General features: G+C 42.1%; 2 protein-coding genes across 5 annotated transcripts in view; one reads left to right on the top strand and one right to left on the bottom strand.

The window, feature by feature from the left end:
• ptpn18 (protein tyrosine phosphatase non-receptor type 18) overlaps window positions 1–2,073 on the bottom strand; it is a 35,414-nt gene extending 33,341 nt beyond the window's left edge. The window contains exon 1 of one of the 2 annotated variants that reach the window (XM_026155332.2): window positions 1,816–2,073. In XM_026155332.2, the coding sequence (XP_026011117.2) occupies window positions 1,816–1,887 (72 nt within the window). In that variant the 5' untranslated portion in view covers window positions 1,888–2,073. The remainder of the gene's footprint in view (window positions 1–1,815) is intronic. The other variant, XM_026155333.2, reaches the window with a different exon arrangement.
• Window positions 2,074–3,422: 1,349 nt separating this feature from the next.
• Window positions 3,423–19,776, top strand: part of gripap1 (GRIP1 associated protein 1) — a 42,696-nt gene continuing 26,342 nt past the window's right edge. The window contains exons 1-15 of one of the 3 annotated variants that reach the window (XM_026155331.2): window positions 3,423–3,562; window positions 4,983–5,049; window positions 6,405–6,466; window positions 6,641–6,667; window positions 7,380–7,487; window positions 7,577–7,742; window positions 8,939–9,105; window positions 9,432–9,471; window positions 11,320–11,390; window positions 14,169–14,216; window positions 14,352–14,383; window positions 14,714–14,761; window positions 14,912–15,011; window positions 16,114–16,191; window positions 16,946–17,038. In XM_026155331.2, the coding sequence (XP_026011116.1) occupies window positions 3,515–3,562; window positions 4,983–5,049; window positions 6,405–6,466; window positions 6,641–6,667; window positions 7,380–7,487; window positions 7,577–7,742; window positions 8,939–9,105; window positions 9,432–9,471; window positions 11,320–11,390; window positions 14,169–14,216; window positions 14,352–14,383; window positions 14,714–14,761; window positions 14,912–15,011; window positions 16,114–16,191; window positions 16,946–17,038 (1,155 nt within the window). In that variant the 5' untranslated portion in view covers window positions 3,423–3,514. Of the gene's footprint in view, window positions 3,563–4,982; window positions 5,050–6,404; window positions 6,467–6,640; window positions 6,668–7,379; window positions 7,488–7,576; window positions 7,743–8,938; window positions 9,106–9,431; window positions 9,472–11,223; window positions 11,391–14,168; window positions 14,217–14,351; window positions 14,384–14,713; window positions 14,762–14,911; window positions 15,012–16,113; window positions 16,192–16,945; window positions 17,039–19,776 lie in introns of all 3 variants that reach the window. The other 2 variants (XM_026155329.2, XM_026155330.2) reach the window with 2 other exon arrangements.

Here is a 19,776-nt window from a genome sequence, read left to right as displayed (position 1 = left end):
GGACCCAGAAGATGCAGATGGAGGACAAGTTAAAATTTCTGAAAGCCACAAACGAGGGAATTTACTACAACCCCCCCCCCCCCAAAAAACAACGCCTTGATCCCCGAGTCTGACAAAAAGCCAAAGACTCACCAGCACGTATATCGACACCTTGACATCCACCTTTGTTGTAGCGTTCGTGTTGCATACCATCACATTACTGTGACAATGACCACGAGCATTAGGTGGCACTTGATTGCAATGGAAAACTGGTCAGTCCAGCTCGCCCTGGCGAGTTGATCCAAGTAGGTAGTGATGGAAAAGAGGCTATACAAAGTTGATGGAACAAACAGGGAAAACAGACAATGATGGAGACACAACTCTGGGAGACCAGACAGACATGGGGACGTGACCGGGGAGAGAGAAAGGGTAACGACACAGAAACAGGAGTGACTTCCACAGGAGACGCTGATGATTGAATTTTTATGCAAACTGGCCACCTGCATATAAATCTAGTTCCTGCAGCTTTTTCAGGAGCACGAGTGGATATTCTGTCAGTGTCTATCTGGCACATGATGATTTGGACCATCTACAGCTTTGCTGGTAAATTACCATAAGTGTGTCTGTTTGTATGATCATGGTAAAACATCAACCTGGAAACGCCTACAGAAGTGAGTCTCGTCTCTTTGTCATGTTCCGATAGCTCACAGTTGCTGTGGCTTTTGTGATCCAGTGGAAATTATTTTTAGTATTTTCTTGGCCTGAGTTTGACCTCTGAGGCCGAACATACACTTAATAACATACTAAAATTAAAAAGAGACATTATTTTTGTTTTCACTCACTGTTCGGGTAAGGTACCAGTGTGACTCGGTTCAGATTAGAAAAAGGCCTTATTTTGGGTTCAGATAAGCATGTTCACAGTCTTAACCCTTTGCATTTTAAATGGCATGCCGAAGAGTATCGTGTAATTGAAAGTGACACAGAGGAGTTTGACGTATGATGGACCGAGTCATAACCTTTCTGACAATGAAGAGGACTATTGGACCTGTGTGAGGTTTGTAAAGAATTGGTCTGGACTGCAGGTGTTTATTCTAAAAATAAACTTTGAAGAGAAATGGACCGAGATTGGACCCCTGAGGAACACCCGTGCAACCTGTCAAAATCTGGTTTGAGGTCATTGAGACTTAACTGAAGTGAAAGCAGGAATCTTTGTGTTGAATGAAGACAGGTAGGATTAACAGAGCAGGTTTTTGAATAGGTGGAGGAAAAGCTGGAGCTCTTAGAGAATTCAGGACCCTCTTAATGTCTTAATGTTAATGCTTAATACTAAAAACAGGGTATAGTGCTGATGGGGGTTCATGAAAATAAGAATATCTCCAGTCTGAAAACAACCTAACATGGTGTGCATGTTAGACTCGACCTATTTAGCTTTGCATGTTTTACACACACCAGCCTCACGTGACTGAGTTTATCTGATTATTGGCTGCAGCTCATTTAATTAGATGGGTCAGAGTTGAAACTAGGGGCAGGTTTTTCCAGGAAAGCACATAAAAGAAGTCATTGACAGAGATGAAAAGCAGCGAAAGGTCCACAACATACAGAAGTTTGTGCATTGCGTATAAATGTGGCGTATAGGAGAAAACCTAACGTCAAGCACGACCTCAGAGTTACTCAAGCTGTTCTCAATCGTTATCTGAACTTCACAGTGCGTTATTACTGCACTTTTATTTCTATAAATACTTTTCTGACAAATAAGACGTTGGACTAGATTGTCGAGGATGTGAAAGCTCTCAAGCCGGCTTTCCCATAAACTGAGGAATGAAAACAAACACTCACACTGTACTCCTGATCCACAGTCCTGGAATCGACTGTCTTCAGTCTGGACAGCAGCGAGGGCAGCAGCTCCATGTCGAGTCAAGTAACATCCAACACCTGAGCCGAGCTCGTGCGCCTCACTGACTCTCCTCTCCTGGCTGCAGGCTGATCAGCCAAAACTGAAATTGAAATAAGCCTCTCTCTCTCTCTCTCTCTCTCTCTCTCTCTCTCTCTACCTCTTAGTTGTCTCTTTCCCTCTCTGTGTCTCAGTTCTGCCTCTGTCTGTCAGTTAATAATTTAACACCAGCTAATTGAGCCTCTCTCTCTCTTGCTCTCTCTCTCTCCCTGTCTGAAGAACAAGGAAGTATGTGGACAGTTTGAAGGAAATACAAAAACTTTATGACTGGTTACTTCACTGAATTTTAAAGCGTGTGTTACAGAAATATATTTCCTTCCTGAAGCACACAGCTAGTGAGTAATCTGGTACAGGCTGCATACCCATGTATGTAATCAGGCAACCTGTTTCACCTGTGTGTTCACCAGACAGCGTGCAGAGATAGATAATCTTGATAGAGAAGTGTTGACAGACGTGGAATTTAAAACAACTGCCTTGTCTGAAGCTGAAAGATATAGGCACGTGTTTAAAAACACTGAACTGTGATGGACACGTGATTAATTCTGCTTTTTGCCGACCAGGCGTGGAAAGGTTACTAGATAGAGATCTTATGTAGTTCAAAAGTTGAATAACCACTCTCACATAAATTGGAGGCAATCTTATCTAGCTCTTTTCTGTTCTACCTGAACACACCTCATTCACACACACTCATATAAGCATTTTTCTTTTCCTGTCCTTAAGTGCTTTCTATCTAACAAGGATATTTGGCATGCCAGGGCTCAAACCACCAACCTTATGGCCTGCGCTACCTCCTGAGCTACAGCCCCTAAAAACACTAGAGGCAAAAACCATCAAATACATTCAGACACCTTGCAAGAAACAGGTTTGACTCCCTTTTACCTTCTTCAGTGAGTGCTGGAAACACTCCTCAACAATTTTTGTCCATATTAACATAATTAAATATGGATACATTAAAAGCCACATACACAACTAATTCCCATTACTCTGGATGTGATATTTTCTTTATTCATTTATTAATTCAGTAATGAAATGACCCTGGCTCACCATTGCACATCTATTACAGCTGTCCAGAACCTAAAATGACACCTCAACAGTGCTTGTTTTGCTCAGTATTCAAACAACAGCCTTAAGGAAACCCAGAGTTAATCTATAATGAAGAACCTCAGAAAGAAAAGGACAGCACGTCCTCACATGTGAGAAGCTGGGAGCGAAAGGTTTTTAAATTTATTTACTGGAATTATTTTGTAAAAGCATCACTCATTTGGCCTTTGAATGTTAAACAAAAGTTCGTATTTCGTTATCTTTCATGACATTTATATGGACATATCGCCATATATTTAAATCTGACCTCTTAATATTCGCAGGTCTTGAGTAAATGTGATTTGAGTGATCGAGGTTTCTCTTAGGTTCTCGGAAACAGCATCAGAGTGAGCGCTCTGTCATGGCGGCTACTCTGTCAGCTGCTCGGTTCTCAGAAACTGCGTCAGAGTGAAACCTCCATCCTGTCTCTTCCTCTGTGTCAGCTGCTGCGTCTCCTCCTCCGCTAGCTTAGCCTGCTAGCTCGCAGCAGCAGGGAAGGTAAACATGGCTATGTCGCAGGCTCTGTCCGAGGAGGAGTTCCATCGGATGCAGGTGAGAAAAACTACGGCGATTGTTCTTTTGGTGTGTAGGTGTCAGTGTGGTGAAAAACACCTGTGCGGTGCAGCATCACTGCCAGGGGCGTTTGCCCAGTCTGCTAATCGTGAGCCGTTGCTAGGTGGGAGCGGTTAGAACGGCTAGCTCGGCTGACATTATTCATTTAACGTTGGCAGGAAGGTAACGGGCAGCCAGAGCTTTGACATGCCTCCGGGCGATATACTTAAGAAGGGGAGGAAGCAGACACAATGAGAGAGAGCTCAGTTCAACACTTAGCCTAGCTTACACCCCCCCCCCTGTAAAGAAAAGCACAGCGTAGCTAACCGTTATTTCTATCTGACAGCGGGCTAACATGTTAGCATTCACGGGACTCTCGCCCTGCTGAGAGTCACGGGGTCCTAGGCAAGCTGCCGTGGGCTCCTCTGTATCGGAGACAGGGCCGGGAAGCGCAAACACCTGTTAACATACTAACCACTGACCTCCCCGACTACTTTAATAGGACTGTTGTTCTCTGTTGTTGCACGAAGTGTAAGAACAGGAATCTTGACTGTCTTCACACATGGTAAACAGCAGTAGGGAAGAGTTCAAATATATTTACCACAAAAAAGCCGTTAATACAGCTAATACTGTAGTAAACGCATTTTTTAATTTCTTTAAATGCAGCTGTAAGGCCCCTCTGGGGCAGTAAGGTGGGTCCCCTCAGAACGTCATGCTGTTTATGAAATATTTAGGAAGAAAGATCTTTCTAAAAGATGGAGGTAGCCACTGGTGTCAGCAGCTGGTTTTGGACTTTTATAACTGTCATTGTTGTGTTTTTTGGTGTCAGCAGTGAGTGTATTTAGGCAAGTGAATAGAGTGCTCTATAATGAGCATAAACAGCATTTTGGGTGGGTGTAGCTGCCATGATGTCACCCGTTGGTTTGCGAAGTCCTGCTACAAAGCTTCAAGATCAGGGTGTTTAATGTCGCCCTCTTGAAACTGGATATCTGGGATGGATCCGACTATGAATCCACTTGTGTTAAGTGCTTCAGTTGAAGGCAGCTGGACTTCTTGGTTCATGAAGACATTTCATCTCTCATCTCAGGGGCATCTTCAGCTCTGAAACCTGTTAGGGGGTCCCAGGTATTTAACTCTTTGGGGAGGGGTGGGACCACCTGTGCATCACCAGCGGTTATTTTGCCTCTTGCTGACATTCATTGATCTCTGGTCACCATGCTGCTGCTTGTTACAGTAATCAGTTTATTTACATGTTAGATTTGTTTTTAAAAAGATGAATAAGCTCATCTTCAGTTGACCTACTGGCCAATCAAAAACACAACATGATTCATGCAGTTTCTAAGTAAAGCCGGTCATAAATTAATACTGGTGTGTGTGTGTGTGTGTGTGTGTGTGTGTGTGTGTGTGTATCCTTGTGCAGGCCCAGCTGTTGGAGCTGCGGACGCAGAACTACCAGCTGTCTGATGATCTCAGGAAGAACACGGCAGGTAAAACCTTTCACTCTTTGTCCTTCTTGTTCCTGCTGTTTCATCTCATCAACACTTGAAATGACCACAAGCACACGAGAGGCTCTTTAAAGCAACAGATTTTTTAAAAACACTGATTAGAAGACCCACAGCATAAAACCAGTTTTCCTGCTCCACCTGAGCAGTTTTTGTCCAGGTGAAAGTTTTATTAAATTTCTTTTTCGAGAGCGACCTTGCCAACGGGGCAGCAGACATTATAAGAGACATTAGAGGACAAGTGCAAATGTCACACAGTGCATGAGAGAGAACACAACATTGAGATTATATGAAATACAAAATAAAAGGTCAAGGTCAAAATGACTTCAAACTCATTTTGTTGCAAGTTTCAGAGAAACCACACTGACCGAGAAGCTTTTGTCTCAGGGTTTACAAGTGACTGATGCAAACCGTTAACTGTGGGGTTGTTTACGACCGTTTCAGGTCCGTCTGCATATTATTCCAGGAAAACAGGACCGGATAGATGAATCTTTGTTTGTGTAGAAAGGGCTGGGATTAGCTGGATTTTAAAAAGTCATAAAATAAACATGTGTAGTTGGAAACACTGTAAGGCCAGAGGAGGATTTTGGTGTAGTTAACTTGGAGCCGTCCTGTGTAAAACGAATCCGTGCCTTGAGTAACAGGCCCTCAAGAGTGCACAGATCTGGGTCAAAAACTTTTAAGCCCTCATAGGTCCATGAGTACAAGGATATCCACAAATTTCAGAGTTAAAAGACACATTTACATGGCTGGACAAAAAAAGAAGACAGCATAAATAGATAAACAGAAAGGTCTTCTTTCTACCTACATTTTGATATCAGGCTCATCTCTAGCCACAATTCCTTCTAGGTCGTAATCATTCTGTAATATAGTCATGGTATGAAGGTAAAATTTCCATGGCTTTGTTAAATACACGGAGGGGCTCAGGTGGGAAGCATTTTAAGTGGAATGGTCCAATAGTCATAGTGATGGTATTTTTATTTCTGTCCCACTTTTTAAAATGTACATATTCACACAAAATAAATTGCACACAGATAAGTGTGTACATATCACAGCATAGCCTGCATGAAAGCAAGCAGGGTTCTTCACTAGAATAAAATAACACAACATGAGACGGTCTACGAAAACGCAAGCCTACAGGAGGGAATCTGCCCCCAGCCCCCTGACATTCACCGATACAAGCAGGCTTTAAATGCAGTCGATGTACAGACTCCACTTCAGCTAACGAACATGAAATCATTCATCGGATAAATATTTGATTGGCCCATGTTAGCAGTAAAACTTTAATGAAGAGGAAACGTGTGTTTTCTATAATTAAATGTCGTCCTGGTGCATTTCAGAGCTGAATGCCGTCCGTCAGAAGAATGTGGTTTTGGAAAGAGATTTTGTCAAAACACAGAAGGTAACGAACACTTTATTACTATGTAGTTGTTTTTGTAGATGAGTAATTGGAAAAAAATAACCTGCTGACCTGAATTTGGGGGTTTATTTTCTAACAAAGCTGAGCGAAGAGTTTTCCTCATCTCTTCATGTTGTTGATTTACATTAAATGTTTTTCCGCTTTTCTTCTTTTCAGGCCTTGACTAAGAGTAAGAAAGCTCAGGTAAGCTGTTGTTTGATGATAATTGTTACCTCAGTGAATTTCTAGAGTAAACATTTTTCAGTTATGTCCTTTTAATTGTTCCTTATTTTGTCATTGTTAATGCTTTATGGCTTCCTTATTATGCTAACACAATCACCAATAATCTGCTTATTGGAGGTTATTTCTGTAACTGAGACAAACCGCAGTGCAAACATCGCGTCTTCTTGTACCGTCACATCCCAGGAGCTGTTTAAGCTCTGCTTCTCTGGTGAAAGCTGTAATGTTTAAAGGTCATTCAGGCAATAGGTGAACTGGAAGTGCATCAGAAAAATAAGAGTTTAGTTTTTGGCCGTGTGTCATTTCTCTGTTCTGAAGAAAACCTGAAGTACGACTGAACTGTGGTTTTAAAGTTTGTGTTTATTCTCACCTGGTGCTGACGTCTTCTCTATTTTTGGCACTGTAGTGTTTTCACCGAAAATGTTAATTCACTCTGACTGCAACATGTTCCACTAGCTTTCTGTCGCATTGTTTGGCACAGACACCCAATCACCCGCCACTGTTTGGATGGTTTAGTTGCAAAGAAATGACAGAGATATAACAATATGTCAAAATACTACATCATGAAAGTTTGGTCAGTCTGTCTGTGTGAGTGATCTCAGTTGGAGTTTCTGTAACCTGCAGTCAGCTTTTTATTCTGAATGTATTATTTTGTGTGTTATTTCTCTGTGTGTAGGAGGTGGATGCTTTGCTGAGTGAGAATGAGATGCTTCAGGGGAAACTCCACAGTCAGGAGGAAGATTTCAGACTGCAGAACAGCACACTGATGGCTGAACTCTCCAAGGTGAGTCTGAGTGTTTGTGTGTAGTTCAGGCACTGTAGAAGCTTCATATCATTATTGTGATCTTAACATTATAACATTTATTTTTCCAGCTGTGTACACAGATCGAGCAGCTGGAGCAGGAGAATCAGTGCCTGAAGAAGGAAGGAGGAGCAGCCTCTGCATCCAGCCCCCCACCTAACCCTGCATCCAGCCCCGTGGATGGAGAACTGCTCCGCCTCCAAGCAGAAAACTCCACCCTCCAGAAGAAAATGAAGGGTGAGGTGACATTTAAAAGGTGTAGATCTATCATCTCTGCAGTTTTAGAGGCTCATATTTTAATATTTTTTTCACATAAAAATCGTCCTGAAGGTGTGTAGAGCCAAAGACAAGTAAAGGAAAAATATCACGATCTGATAGTTTATCTTCAGGTGTCGAGCTGATATTCGCCCACCTGTGTTCTCTCTCTCTCTCTCTTCCTGCATCAGCAGCAGTGTATTTAAAGACTTTGACACGCAGTAAGCAGTGTTGGGGGTGGATAGAGCTCCTTTAACTCCCCACAGCGTCGTATTCTGTGCAGTTCAGGAGACAGACAGAGGCTACTGTTGTTTTTCGGCATATAAGTATTAATTTTCACAGGTTTAGAATTCATCATTTAAAAAAATGTAATCATAAACCTTCCTGACACATTACAATATAAACTCAACTCTTCGTCCACAGAAGGCCTTTATCATTAAACATTTGCTGACATATGCAAACATTAGTCATTTTCGTCTGCTGCCCTCAGTTTTAACTGACCAGTAATTTTTGAGGAAATTAGGTAATTTTGAAAGGAGAAGTGTTGTATGAAACAAAACCCCAAACAGGACTCAGAGAAGGATGCTAGAAACTAGACTGATGAGACGAGCTTGTATAAATCTGTACGGATGGAGAAACGGCACATGTGTTAGCAGTGTGTAATTAGCTGGGTGTATTGTGTACTGATGACTGAAGGTATGGACAAAAACATTGTCATCATACTCATGAATTCTTAATGTTCTCACTGTGAGAGTTAACTTGTGTGTGTTGGGGAACGTTGTCGGTACGTGGGTGTGATTTTTAGATGCTCTTTAGATTGAAGTTTAGGTAGAAGCTCCTATTGGCCAGACAGACATCATTTACTGATCTGGTTGATCACAGCATGTTTGCAACATCAGGCATTCACGGTTGACCTCGTTCACATACAGTGACAAATAATTTGTGACAAGTGGACAGATGAACAAGTAAAGTTGGTTTAGAGTTATAACTTGTGCCTGGTTATTTATTTCCCTTTTTGAAGGTTTTAATACATTTTCATGTAAAAAGTTATGAAGCTAACCTGGGTGCAGTGACCGCTGGGCTTGTAGTACAGCTGTGGAAACCTTGTGATTCCTGTTAGTCCTTCATGAAATGATTGACTGAATGAATGAATGATGTGAGCTGCAATTCTCCTCCAGCCCTGCAGGAGCGCTTCGACAAGGAGCTGCAGAGACAGGCGTCCGTTCAGGGCACCCAGAGTGCGACCACAGAGACTGACGGATCAGCAGGTACCAATGGAGTCTCTGATGTCACAGGGACAGGGGAGGAGTCATTGCCAGGAGGATCCAATGAGAGACTGGAACAGGTGATTGGAAGTCAAAGACACAGCCGATGCAGCATGTTTGTGATATTTTCAGCCATCGAAGATGATGCGTTCAGATTAAATATATTCTTTGACCAAAAATCCAAAATCCTCAAATATTAAGTTTACAGTTTAGATATGATGAAGAAGGTGCTTTAATCTTTTTAAGTTGAAATCTTGTTTCAACTTTAGTGCGAGTCACCTGATGTAGTGCTGCTGGACTAGAGTTTACTGAGTGCTTCTAATATTTTGTCCCGTCACGTGTGCTCATGTTATAGCACACTATACTGTAATAAGTATGTTTTTTTTTTCCCTTGTCTGTTTTTCAGGCGGAGCCTGAGCTGCGGCAGACGGAGAAACAGCTACACGGTGAGTTTACAGTTCGCTCTTTTGCTCACACGGTGTTTCCACTCAGAGGAATAACTCCTGTTCTTTCATGTGGTAATTAGTAACTTCCTGAAGAATAGCATTTAAAATATATGCTGTTTATTACATAATTAAAGACTAAAGTATTGAAATGGTGTCTGTCTCACTGTAAGTACTTTTATTACCCTGAAAAAATGACCATGACGTACTTATAGAAGACAGGAAGCTCAATGAACCGTATGAGCTTCACATGCAGAGACAGGATTTATCCTCCACAGTGGGTTACACTGAGCTTTGCTTTCTGCCTCCACTTAACATAAACCTCGAAACATAAACACTGGATTTTGATGTCAAATGGAGTTTTGAGTTACAGAGAGAATTTTCTGATGGTATTCAGGGTTTTTCTTGCAGTTGGCAGCCCCTGTGCAACAGGACCTTAATCTGTTTTACTGAACGTTCTAATTGTTGGAGCCTCTCAGCTTTGAGCACACTGGCTCTAAAAACACTTGAGTGTTTTTTCCCTGTCTTGGTAGTAATGAAGGTGCCTGAACAGCAGTGTGATTCACTGATGTGTCTTTGAAGCAGCAGTGAGCTCTGAGTTGATAGATTTATTTTCTATCTGCACAGGGGGTTTGTTGACAAGAAGAATAATGCTGAATATCACAAGATTTTAGGTGTAACATGTGGGCTTTAGCATTTGAGCTATTTTTATTTATGTGCTCATTACCACATTACATGCAAACTAACTGTATCAACATGCTGCACGAAGATGATCAAAATGGTTTTATTTTGTGTGTGAATGGATCTGACAGCTCAGACTTCAATAAGGTCATCTTCGTGCAGCGAGCTTTATAAACCGACTTACACCTGAAGCCAGCAGCTGAAAGGAAAACAGTCTAAAACCTGATCGCCACGCTGGTCTGAAGAAAAGCTTTAATCTGTCAAGCTTACAAACGCACGCTGTGTTTTAACAGCCGTCTTTTAGTTTGAATTTTTGGCTTCTGTAAGGTGAACCCACAGCTGGCTTTATAGGTGCAGAGCAGCTAGCTGGCTCAGGGCAGACACACACTACAAGCTGAAGCAGGGAAAAACAACGAAATCTGTTAGGAAGCCGCAGATTAATTAGGCTTTAATGTGGATATAACAGCTGAGGCTGCTTGAGCAGGTATTCCCTGTTAGAGCTGCAGAGCCAAACTCATTTCCACCTGTTATAAATAAAATCTTTGTTTTTGGCAGTCACTCCTGCAGTCTCTGCACTTTATGGAGACGCTCAGAGAATTTCTTGTAATATGAACAAGTGATTATTAATTTCAATACATAATTAGTGTGAGACAATCATACTGAAAATGGTAAAAAATAGCTGTATTTTGCAGCAGCCTGTGAGTCAAAGTTACCACTGGTTATTTTTCTGGTAACATATAAGTGAAGTGAAGAAATGTTGCGCTGCTGTTCTCTGTTTTGATCAATGTTGGATGACACCGCCTCTCTACAAACAAATGGACCTGAAAGTGAAAACCTGCAGAGTTCATATAAGCATGCTGTCAGTGAACGCAAACTCACAAGATGCAGCAGTTGATGTTTGACTTTGCAGCTCACCCGGAAAATCCTGGGCTCCGACTCTGTCTGCCTCCTCCAGAGATTAAAAACAAAACAAAAGAAAAGCCCAACCTCTCAGACGGCGTGTAAAGTGAGGAGCTGGTGTAGTGTGTGTCTGGCCTAACGGACTGCCCCTGCTGTGTGCGGCGCCCCCTTTAGGCCTGTCAGAGAAGAGCGTAGAGAAGATTGTAGCTAAGCAGGCAGCGCTAGGCTGGTCGGCTGCTCTCTGTCCAATAACTCACTGCTTTGGACCAGAGCTGGAGATGGCCCTGAACACCGAGCAGGAGGAGAAGAGGCTGCTGAAGGAGCAGATCCACACCCTGGAGGTACACATGCACACAACAAACACAAAAAACACATTTGCACTCACATATATCAGAGTAAGTTCTATTCGAGTACTTCCTTTATATATTTACTTCACTAAAAGTCTAAAGCGATAAAAAACTTTCCCCAGAGTAATGCTTTCAAATTCCCAAGAAAAAAAATTCCAACTAAAACGACTTAAAATGAACTGTTTTACTCTGTAAAATCTAAATGAGCAAACCAAAGTCAGGTCATAATTTCCTGTTTTATTGTCCAATGTTTGTGTAGGACATGTGCAGAAGTGTAACTCAGCGTTAGTCCACCTTCACTTGTGTTTCTTCTGAGAAGTACATGGATGCTTACACAAGGAGGCTGCTCCAACACTGCGGGCTCGATTAGTACACTGGATCATGTTTACCAGAAATAACTTTGAAGTAACAATCAATAATTATTGTTCGATAATACCTTAGCAAGCTAATTTTAGGTAGCATCCCACACTGAGCCAAACAAACATGTTTTTGATGGATTTAGCTGAGAGTGAACTCCTAAAATTTCTCCTCCTGAGTTTTTGGCTTTGAAACAACACAAAAATATGACGTCTCAGTCTGTGGACGTCTGCTGCTGGACTCCATAAGCTCCACGTGTGGACTGGTTCAGTATTTTCTCTGGTTCTGCAATCTCAAATGAGAATATTCACAGATGAACGTATTGACGTATTGTATGGAACATATCGTATTTCCAGGCCGATCACAGCAGATCATCGGATCAAATTTTAAAATTGATTCCATTCTGCAGTAAACGGCATATGAACAGGAATAACGTTTAAATATTAGACAACATTATAGAATATTACAGTAACATCTACTTCTTCTTTTTCATACTACTTCTTTGTGGTGTAATGTTGCTCGATCTGTTGTGTAATTAACTTCCACTTATCCAAAAAGCCCAAAGAATAAAAAAAGTCTAAATGTTGGCAGATGAAACAGTTGTATGTCGTGAGTGAGAGAGGAAACTAATTAATTCATGACAGGAACATAAACGGCAGATGGAGAGCAGCGGTGAAATGTCAGCGTGACTAACGGACGACTGTGTCCTTTCCTCAGCGTTCACCCGCTGATGGAAACACTGAGGCTTTTTATGGGAAACATGCCTGAAGATGATTGTGATTTCTTGACCTTTAAATTGGTTGAACATTACAGGTTTGACAAATGAGTACTAAGGAGGAGGGGACAAAACATCTCGAGTGGTAAATGGTCTGTATTTGTAAAGCGCTTTTACTTGGTCCTAAGGACCCAAAGCGCTTTACACAATCATCCACACATTCACACACTGGTGATGTGTAGCCACGGCCACCCTGGGGCGCACTGACAGAGGCGAGGCTGCCGGACACTGGCGCCACCGGGCCCTCTGACCACCACCAGTAGGCAACAGGTGAAGTGTCTCGCCCAAGGACACAACGACCGAGACTGTTGGAGCCGGGGCTCGAACCGGCAACCTTCCGATTACAAGACGAACGCCCAACTCTTGAGCCACGATCAAGAGTGTTCGTGCTGTAAACCAAAACAGCTAAAACGCTGTGTGCTGCCCCTGTTTGAGTCCAGCTTTGAATTTGAATGCTTGAAAGTATTTAAACAGAAGAGCTACAGTGTGCATTTCAAATGAGCCAGCAGGCACAGCTGACAATTTGAGCCAAAGTCACAAGTCTGCTGTTAACGTGTCATTAAATTAGGTTTCTGTTTTTGCTTTTTGATTTTGAAAACTGCTGCTAGCTCTGTCAGGGTCACCCACACTAGAAATGATTTTTGTTTGGTGGATGATGACTGTGTGATTGATACGTGAACCCTGAGCTTGGACAGAAGGCTGCACTTCTCATAGCCTTTGTTTCCACATCATATAAACACGTTTCTGCTGCCACAGCTCAGCTAGATTTTCTTTTTTGTTGGATTTCCAAACATGTAGCTTTGTTTGGACTGTTTGACTTGTTTTGCTCTTTTTTTTTTTTTTTCCTTTTTCCAAAAGTGTTGGTGTCGAGTTCATCAGCATGTCATCGTCATGCTGCTTTCCTATTGGTTGTTCAGTTGTAGCGCATCGTGGTAGAAGTGCGTTATGAGATGCTCTGATTTAATCTCTGACACACTCCTGATTTTTCACACATTATATCACCACAGATCTTTCATGATTCCAGATTCTCACGGTTTATATTCAGCTTAAAGGTTTTGATAACAGAAGGATCTGTTGGTCACATGACACCTGTCAAAATCCACTTTCATCACCCAAATGCGATTTAAGATTACTTTAATATGTGAACTGTATTTCTTTTGGAAAGTCATTTGTGAATATTTGCTGCAGGATTATCTGTTTAACCAGAGTTATTAAAGTTTTAAACCTGGGCCTTATTTTCATATCACCTTGATGGTAAAATTGTTAATGGGAGCAAATGAATCTGAAAGAGCTGCACGTAATCCTAAAAGGCTCAAAGATTTTTGGAAAAACTTATCGTGATGCTGCAAACTGAGTTTCTTTGTGTTCGGACTTCCAAGAACCAAAACTCTGACTGCAGTTACCGTCGTTGGTCTAGGAACAGACGAGACATCCATTCAGAGGAGCAATAAGTTCACTTTGATTAATAAAAGTTAAGGAAATGTAATTCAGAGCAATACTTTTTAGACTCTTTGGACATTAGCCTGCATCGGTGTACTTAATAAAGTGGGGGGGATCTATAAAGTGAGCACTGAGCATGCTGTAAGTGTAAGTGTCTCTCTCCTCAGTTGACTGAACGTTTGCTTTCTGTCTGCCTCCAGGCGTCCAAACAGGCTGAAATCACCAAACTGCAGGAAGAAATAACAAAGGTAAATCTTCTCAGGGCTGACAACACACAACCACTGTGTAATAGAGATTTATTTTGCAGTAACTATGCCAGTGAACTGATATTGGCTATTAAAGGTGCAGCTTTTTAATGCTGTTTCCGTCTCTTTGTCCTGCAGCTGTCTGACAAGCTAAAGAAGAAGCAGGAGAGGTGAGATGACCTAACCGCAGTCACAGCTTTTTGACACAGTTATCGGCCAGTAATGTAGCAGCAGTGCTGTATAAACTGCTTCAGGCGTGGCTCAGTTCACTTAACCTTCACAGCAGCTGGATATTGTAGGTAGAACACCCTGCAGTACTAGAGAGAGAGAACCCCAGCCAAGTAAGAAATGAATAAGGATCGTCTTAAACTGTGAATCAAAGCTACTTGAGTAGAGGTGAAGATTTAAAGAATATATATCCCGGTCTGGAAACAGATTCACCATCATGTTAATCTGTTCTGGGCAACTAAACGAAAGCTTATGTTTTTGTTCTCCTGCAGTTTCCAGCGTCTGCAGACAGAAAAGGAGGCTCTGTACAACGACAGCAGGTCAGGACTGCCGGCACCCCGCTGCTCTTACTCCCACTAGTGTATTGACGGCTCTAATGTCCACGGTTCAGGGTGTCTGCTTTTTTTTCCCCTTTAAATGTGCTGCTTGTTGTGGAAATGTTGACCTTTTGTGGTTTTGATTCTCTGCAGGACAAAGATCGATGAGATCAACCAAAGAAAAGAAGAAGAGCTGAAGGCCATGAATATCCGTGTCCAGAAACTACAGACGGACCTCATGGCAGCCAATCAGGTTCGATCTCGCTAAGAAATCGCACCAGTCCATTACTATGTACATTCCCCCAGCTCCTCTATGATTCTTTCCCCAGTCAGGGTAATGTCCTACAAGGAAAAGTAACCATGTTGGAATTATTTATGTACGATAAAAGTTTACAAAAAACTAAACACAGGAAGTCTTGCTCGATGTTGTGTGGTGTAAGTTTAACCACTGAAAACAAACAAAGCACTTTCTATCTGAAATGAATTTTTTATGTGCAGATTGTTCATAACGAGTAATCCAAACCACGCAGCAGCATATTATTGACTAACCTGGTGTTGTGGATGGATCATCACAGATGTTCTCTTGACTGAAGTTGGGTCCTCTTTTAGTGCTTTTTTCCTGTCTTATGATTTCATTTGTCTCTGTCCATCTGGGACCACCACAATAGCTTTTATTGAGGGGGAAACTTTAATGTTCATCCTCCATCTTGGCTGTGTTAATGTGTTTATATTGTCCTAGCTATAGCTCTGTAGCTAGATACCAACTAGCCCAGCGTTAATGACACCACAGATATTGCTGCTGTTTAGTTTTCTTCAGTTATGTCTGAAGTGAAAGCAGAACAATACTTTTGGGTCTTATCTAACAAAGAAAAGAATCAGTGAGCTGCTGAGATAATTACACAGTGATGAAAGTTTGGACTTGTTTAAGAACACACCATGTCTTCATTGTTTGGACTTTATGTTTTTTTTAATTGACAGAAACTCTTAAAAATCAGACTTTGTATCATGAAAAGTAGTTCATGTCTGTGGCTGACGTCTGTTGAACACCTTTGGGTGTTATTGGAGAATCTGAATCAGACTGAATCCATTGGACACACTGAATAATTAAAACATGCATTAATAAAACATTCATGCTGTTTTTCATTTAAACGTGACGTCACATTTTCTGTACGAGTCCAAAAACAAAAAAACTTTGAATTCCAAAGTTTGCACACTTCACATGTCATTGTGAACATAGTGAAAGAGTCACTTTCTGTTCGGTTTTCTCCTCTGTAACGATCATTTCACCCTCGTTATGAACTTTGACTTTTTACTTTATAAACTAATCATTTGTGTTTGTGCGTTTTCTTGTTCAGACGGTGTCAGAGCTGAGAGAGCAGCTACAGAGCAAAGAGAAGGAACATGAGGTGGCTCTGCACACACTGAAGGACGAGGTAATGCATGCGTGCACGCACACACACACTCTGAGTCAGAGATCGTGAATCCTGCCACAGACAGGCAGACTTCTGAACATATTTCCATGTCTCAGGCGCAGCAGGAGTGCAGTAAAACACACACATATAAAGACGTGACGGCACTCTTATTTAGATATTTGTCCACATCCAAATTCTGCACACACATATTAGAATAGTTTTCTTTTTCTTTTTTTTAAATTGAAGAGGATAAGGTTGAGGGAAAAGGGGACAAGGGAGGAAACAGTGTGAAGGTTGTAGGAGTTTGATTAAAGCTGACTGTTTTCGGTTCTTTCACTTCTCTGTGAAGCTGCTTCTCTGCCAAAGTGATATAAATGTTTAAAAAGAATCCGTTTTCACCAAAAACAGGTTTTTAAAATGAAGGAAATGAAATGAGAGATGGTGGGATGGAGAAAGCTCCTTAATACAGATGATTTTTTCTTAATAAAGTACAAATATGTTTTGGAATATCACTCTGGTAGTGGAACTGGTACTTCTGTGTGTTTCTGAACTGCTTTATCCTTCTCTAATCCTCGACTCTGTTCTTTCTGTCATCTTTGTCATTTAAAATTTCTTTACCTGTACACTCTTACGTTTGTGTGTGTTCTTTTTGTTTTGTTTACCTCCTATATTGCCTTTGTTTTTCTCGCTTTCTTTATTTGCTCTTTACTGGTTTCTTTCCCATCTTATCTTTTCCCCTCTGACGCCCCCTGCTGGTGGTTTGGTGCAACTGCAGGTAGCCAGTCAGAGTGCAGTCAGTCAGGAACAGGTGGACAACATCCTGCAGGAGAACGATGCTCTGAGGACAAACCTAGCTGCTCTAGAACAGGTAATAAACGTTACACAGCATGGAGAGAGTTAGTGGCCATGAAACCCGGAGAACCCCTCATAAGCATGACGTCATCTCTGAGCACTAACCCAGCTACTTTTAACATGTAATAAAACTGATGAACAGTACCATAACCCTGACAGTACATCATCTCTGTGTACTAGAGAAACTGACAAGAACGTTACACTGACCAATGAGGAAAAAGTCATTAATACCTCAAAGACCATCACGCTGCTGCTAATCACACAACAGTCACCTGATCCCAGTTGTTGCTTTAGAAAGAAATGACAAAAATGTGTCAAGTGGAAAAATAAATTCACATTACTGTGATTGTCTGCAGCACCTGGACTTGGACCATGCTAACACAAAGCAAGTAGTTAAAGATCAGAGCCGTGCGAACCAAGCAGCTGAAGCTTTTTAAAGGTTAAGAAAAATCTACAAAATATTAGCATCTTACAAAAAAGAGGAAATTTTGCTTATTAGAATGAACTGCTGTTACAAGAATTACTTGTAATCGACTTGTTCCATATATACACTCAACAAAAATATAAACGCAACACCTTTGTTACTGCTCCCATTCCCCATGGGATGGACGTAGAGACCTAAAATTCATTCCAGATACACAATATAACCATCCCTCCCAAACAGTGGTCACAAATCAGTCCAAATGTGTGGTAGTGGGCACATCTGCTATATTGAGATAATCCATCCCACCTCACAGGTGTGCCACATCAGGATGCTGATCTGACATCATGAGTAGTGCACAGGTGTACCTCAGACTGCCCACAACAAAAGGCCACCCTGGAATGTGCAGTTTTTTGCGCTATTGGGGGTCTGGGGACCCAGAACCGGTCAGTATCTGGTGTGACCACCATTTGCCTCATGCAGTGCAACACATCGTCGCATGGAGTCTATCAGATTGTCAATTGTGGCCTGTGGAATGTTGCTCCACTCCACTTCAATGGCTGTGCGAGGTTGTTGGATAGTCGTGGGAACTGGTACACGCTGTCGTATACGCCGGTCAAGCACATCCCGAACATGCTCAATGGGTGACACGTCCGGTGAGTATGCTGGCCATGCAAGGACTGGGACATTCTCAGCTGCCATCTGCCCTGAACAATGTGAACCATGATTCATCCGTGAAGCGCACACCTCTCCAACGTGCCAGACGCCATCGAATGTGAGCATTTGCCCACACAAGTCTGTTACGGCGACGAGCTGGAGTCAGGTCAAGACCCCGATGCGGACGACGGGCATCCAGTTGAGCGTCCCTGAGACGGTTTCTGACAGTTTGTGCAGAAATTGTTTGGTTGTGCAAACCAATTGTTCCAGCAGCTGTCTGGGTGGCTGGTCTCAGACGATCTTGGAGGTGAACCTGCTGGATGTGGAGGTCCTGGGCTGGTGTGGTTACACGAGGTCTGCGGTTGTGAGGCCGGTTGGATGTGCTGCCATATTCTCTGACACGCCTGTGGAGACGGCTTATGGTTGAGAAATGAACATTCAATGCACGGGCGACAGATCTGGTTGACATTCCTGCTGTCAGCATGCCAATTGCACGCTCCCTCATTGCTTGTGGCATCTGTGGCATTTTGCTGTGAGACAAAACTGCACATTCCAGGGTGGCCTTTTGTTGTGGGCAGTCTGAGGTACACCTGTGCACTACTCATGATGTCAGATCAGCATCCTGATGTGGCACACCTGTGAGGTGGGATGGATTATCTCAATATAGCAGATGTGCCCACTACCACACATTTGGACTGATTTGTGACCACTGTTTGGGAGGGATGGTTATATTGTGTATCTGGAATGAATTTTAGGTCTCTACGTCCATCCCATGGGGAATGGGAGCAGTAACAAAGGTGTTGCGTTTATATTTTTGTTCAGTGTATATGTGTATATGTATAATATGGAACACTGGATCAGGCTGTGTTAATGCAAAGAAAAGCGTGTCATGCGCCGCGCATTCAGCTTCAGCTGCTTAATAGCTTCATTTACTGGTTACAGGTTAAAGACAGACAGCCCAATCAGAAAGAAGTTTAATGTTTTATATAATTCTGACCTCAAAACGCTGGTTTGAACCACTTACTGTTTTTTGTAATTGATGTCATTTCACGTGAGGTTTTGTAAATCTGACCCTGAACAGGATCATCCAGAACACTTTACTCACACACTATCAAACTGTAACTCACCTTGTAGGAGAACAGTGCTCTGGGGACTGATCTGTGCACGCTTGACCCTAGAGTAGAGCCCTCATCTAGGACCCTAACCGTAGCTTGTTTTTCTGGACTAATGTGACTCTTGAAAACTAAACTACATACTGCTGCACCGAGTGCTAACAACAGAACACTTTAGAGAGGCTTACATTAAATCTTTTGTGCAAGTGTAAAATTCAAAGCGCTTGCAGGAAACTAGATGATAGATCTGTGAGGGCTGCCCAACTAATGATGGTAGGTGGAGTTAATCTAGAATAGCTTTTTTAGAGAGAGTATCTAGAACCTGTTTGTTTATTGTAGCAGCTGTCTTTAATGTCAGTGTGGAACACGTGTTGCAGGAGAACAGTGCTCTGAGGACTAATCTGTGCGCTCTTGAACAGGTAATTATTTCCTGACTCCTCATGTAGAGTTTAGCATTAGATTGAGGTCCTGAAATGAACTTTGATTCCTAGAATCTTTTCTAGAGGCTTTTTTTAAAGATTGATCCCCTTAAAAATAAAATAACATGACTGTGTATCCTGAGTA

This window comes from Astatotilapia calliptera, chromosome 20, assembly GCF_964374335.1.
Source record: "Astatotilapia calliptera chromosome 20, fAstCal68.1, whole genome shotgun sequence".
Classification (NCBI taxonomy): Eukaryota; Metazoa; Chordata; class Actinopteri; order Cichliformes; family Cichlidae; genus Astatotilapia; species Astatotilapia calliptera.
This window is presented reverse-complemented; position numbering and strand designations above follow the sequence as displayed.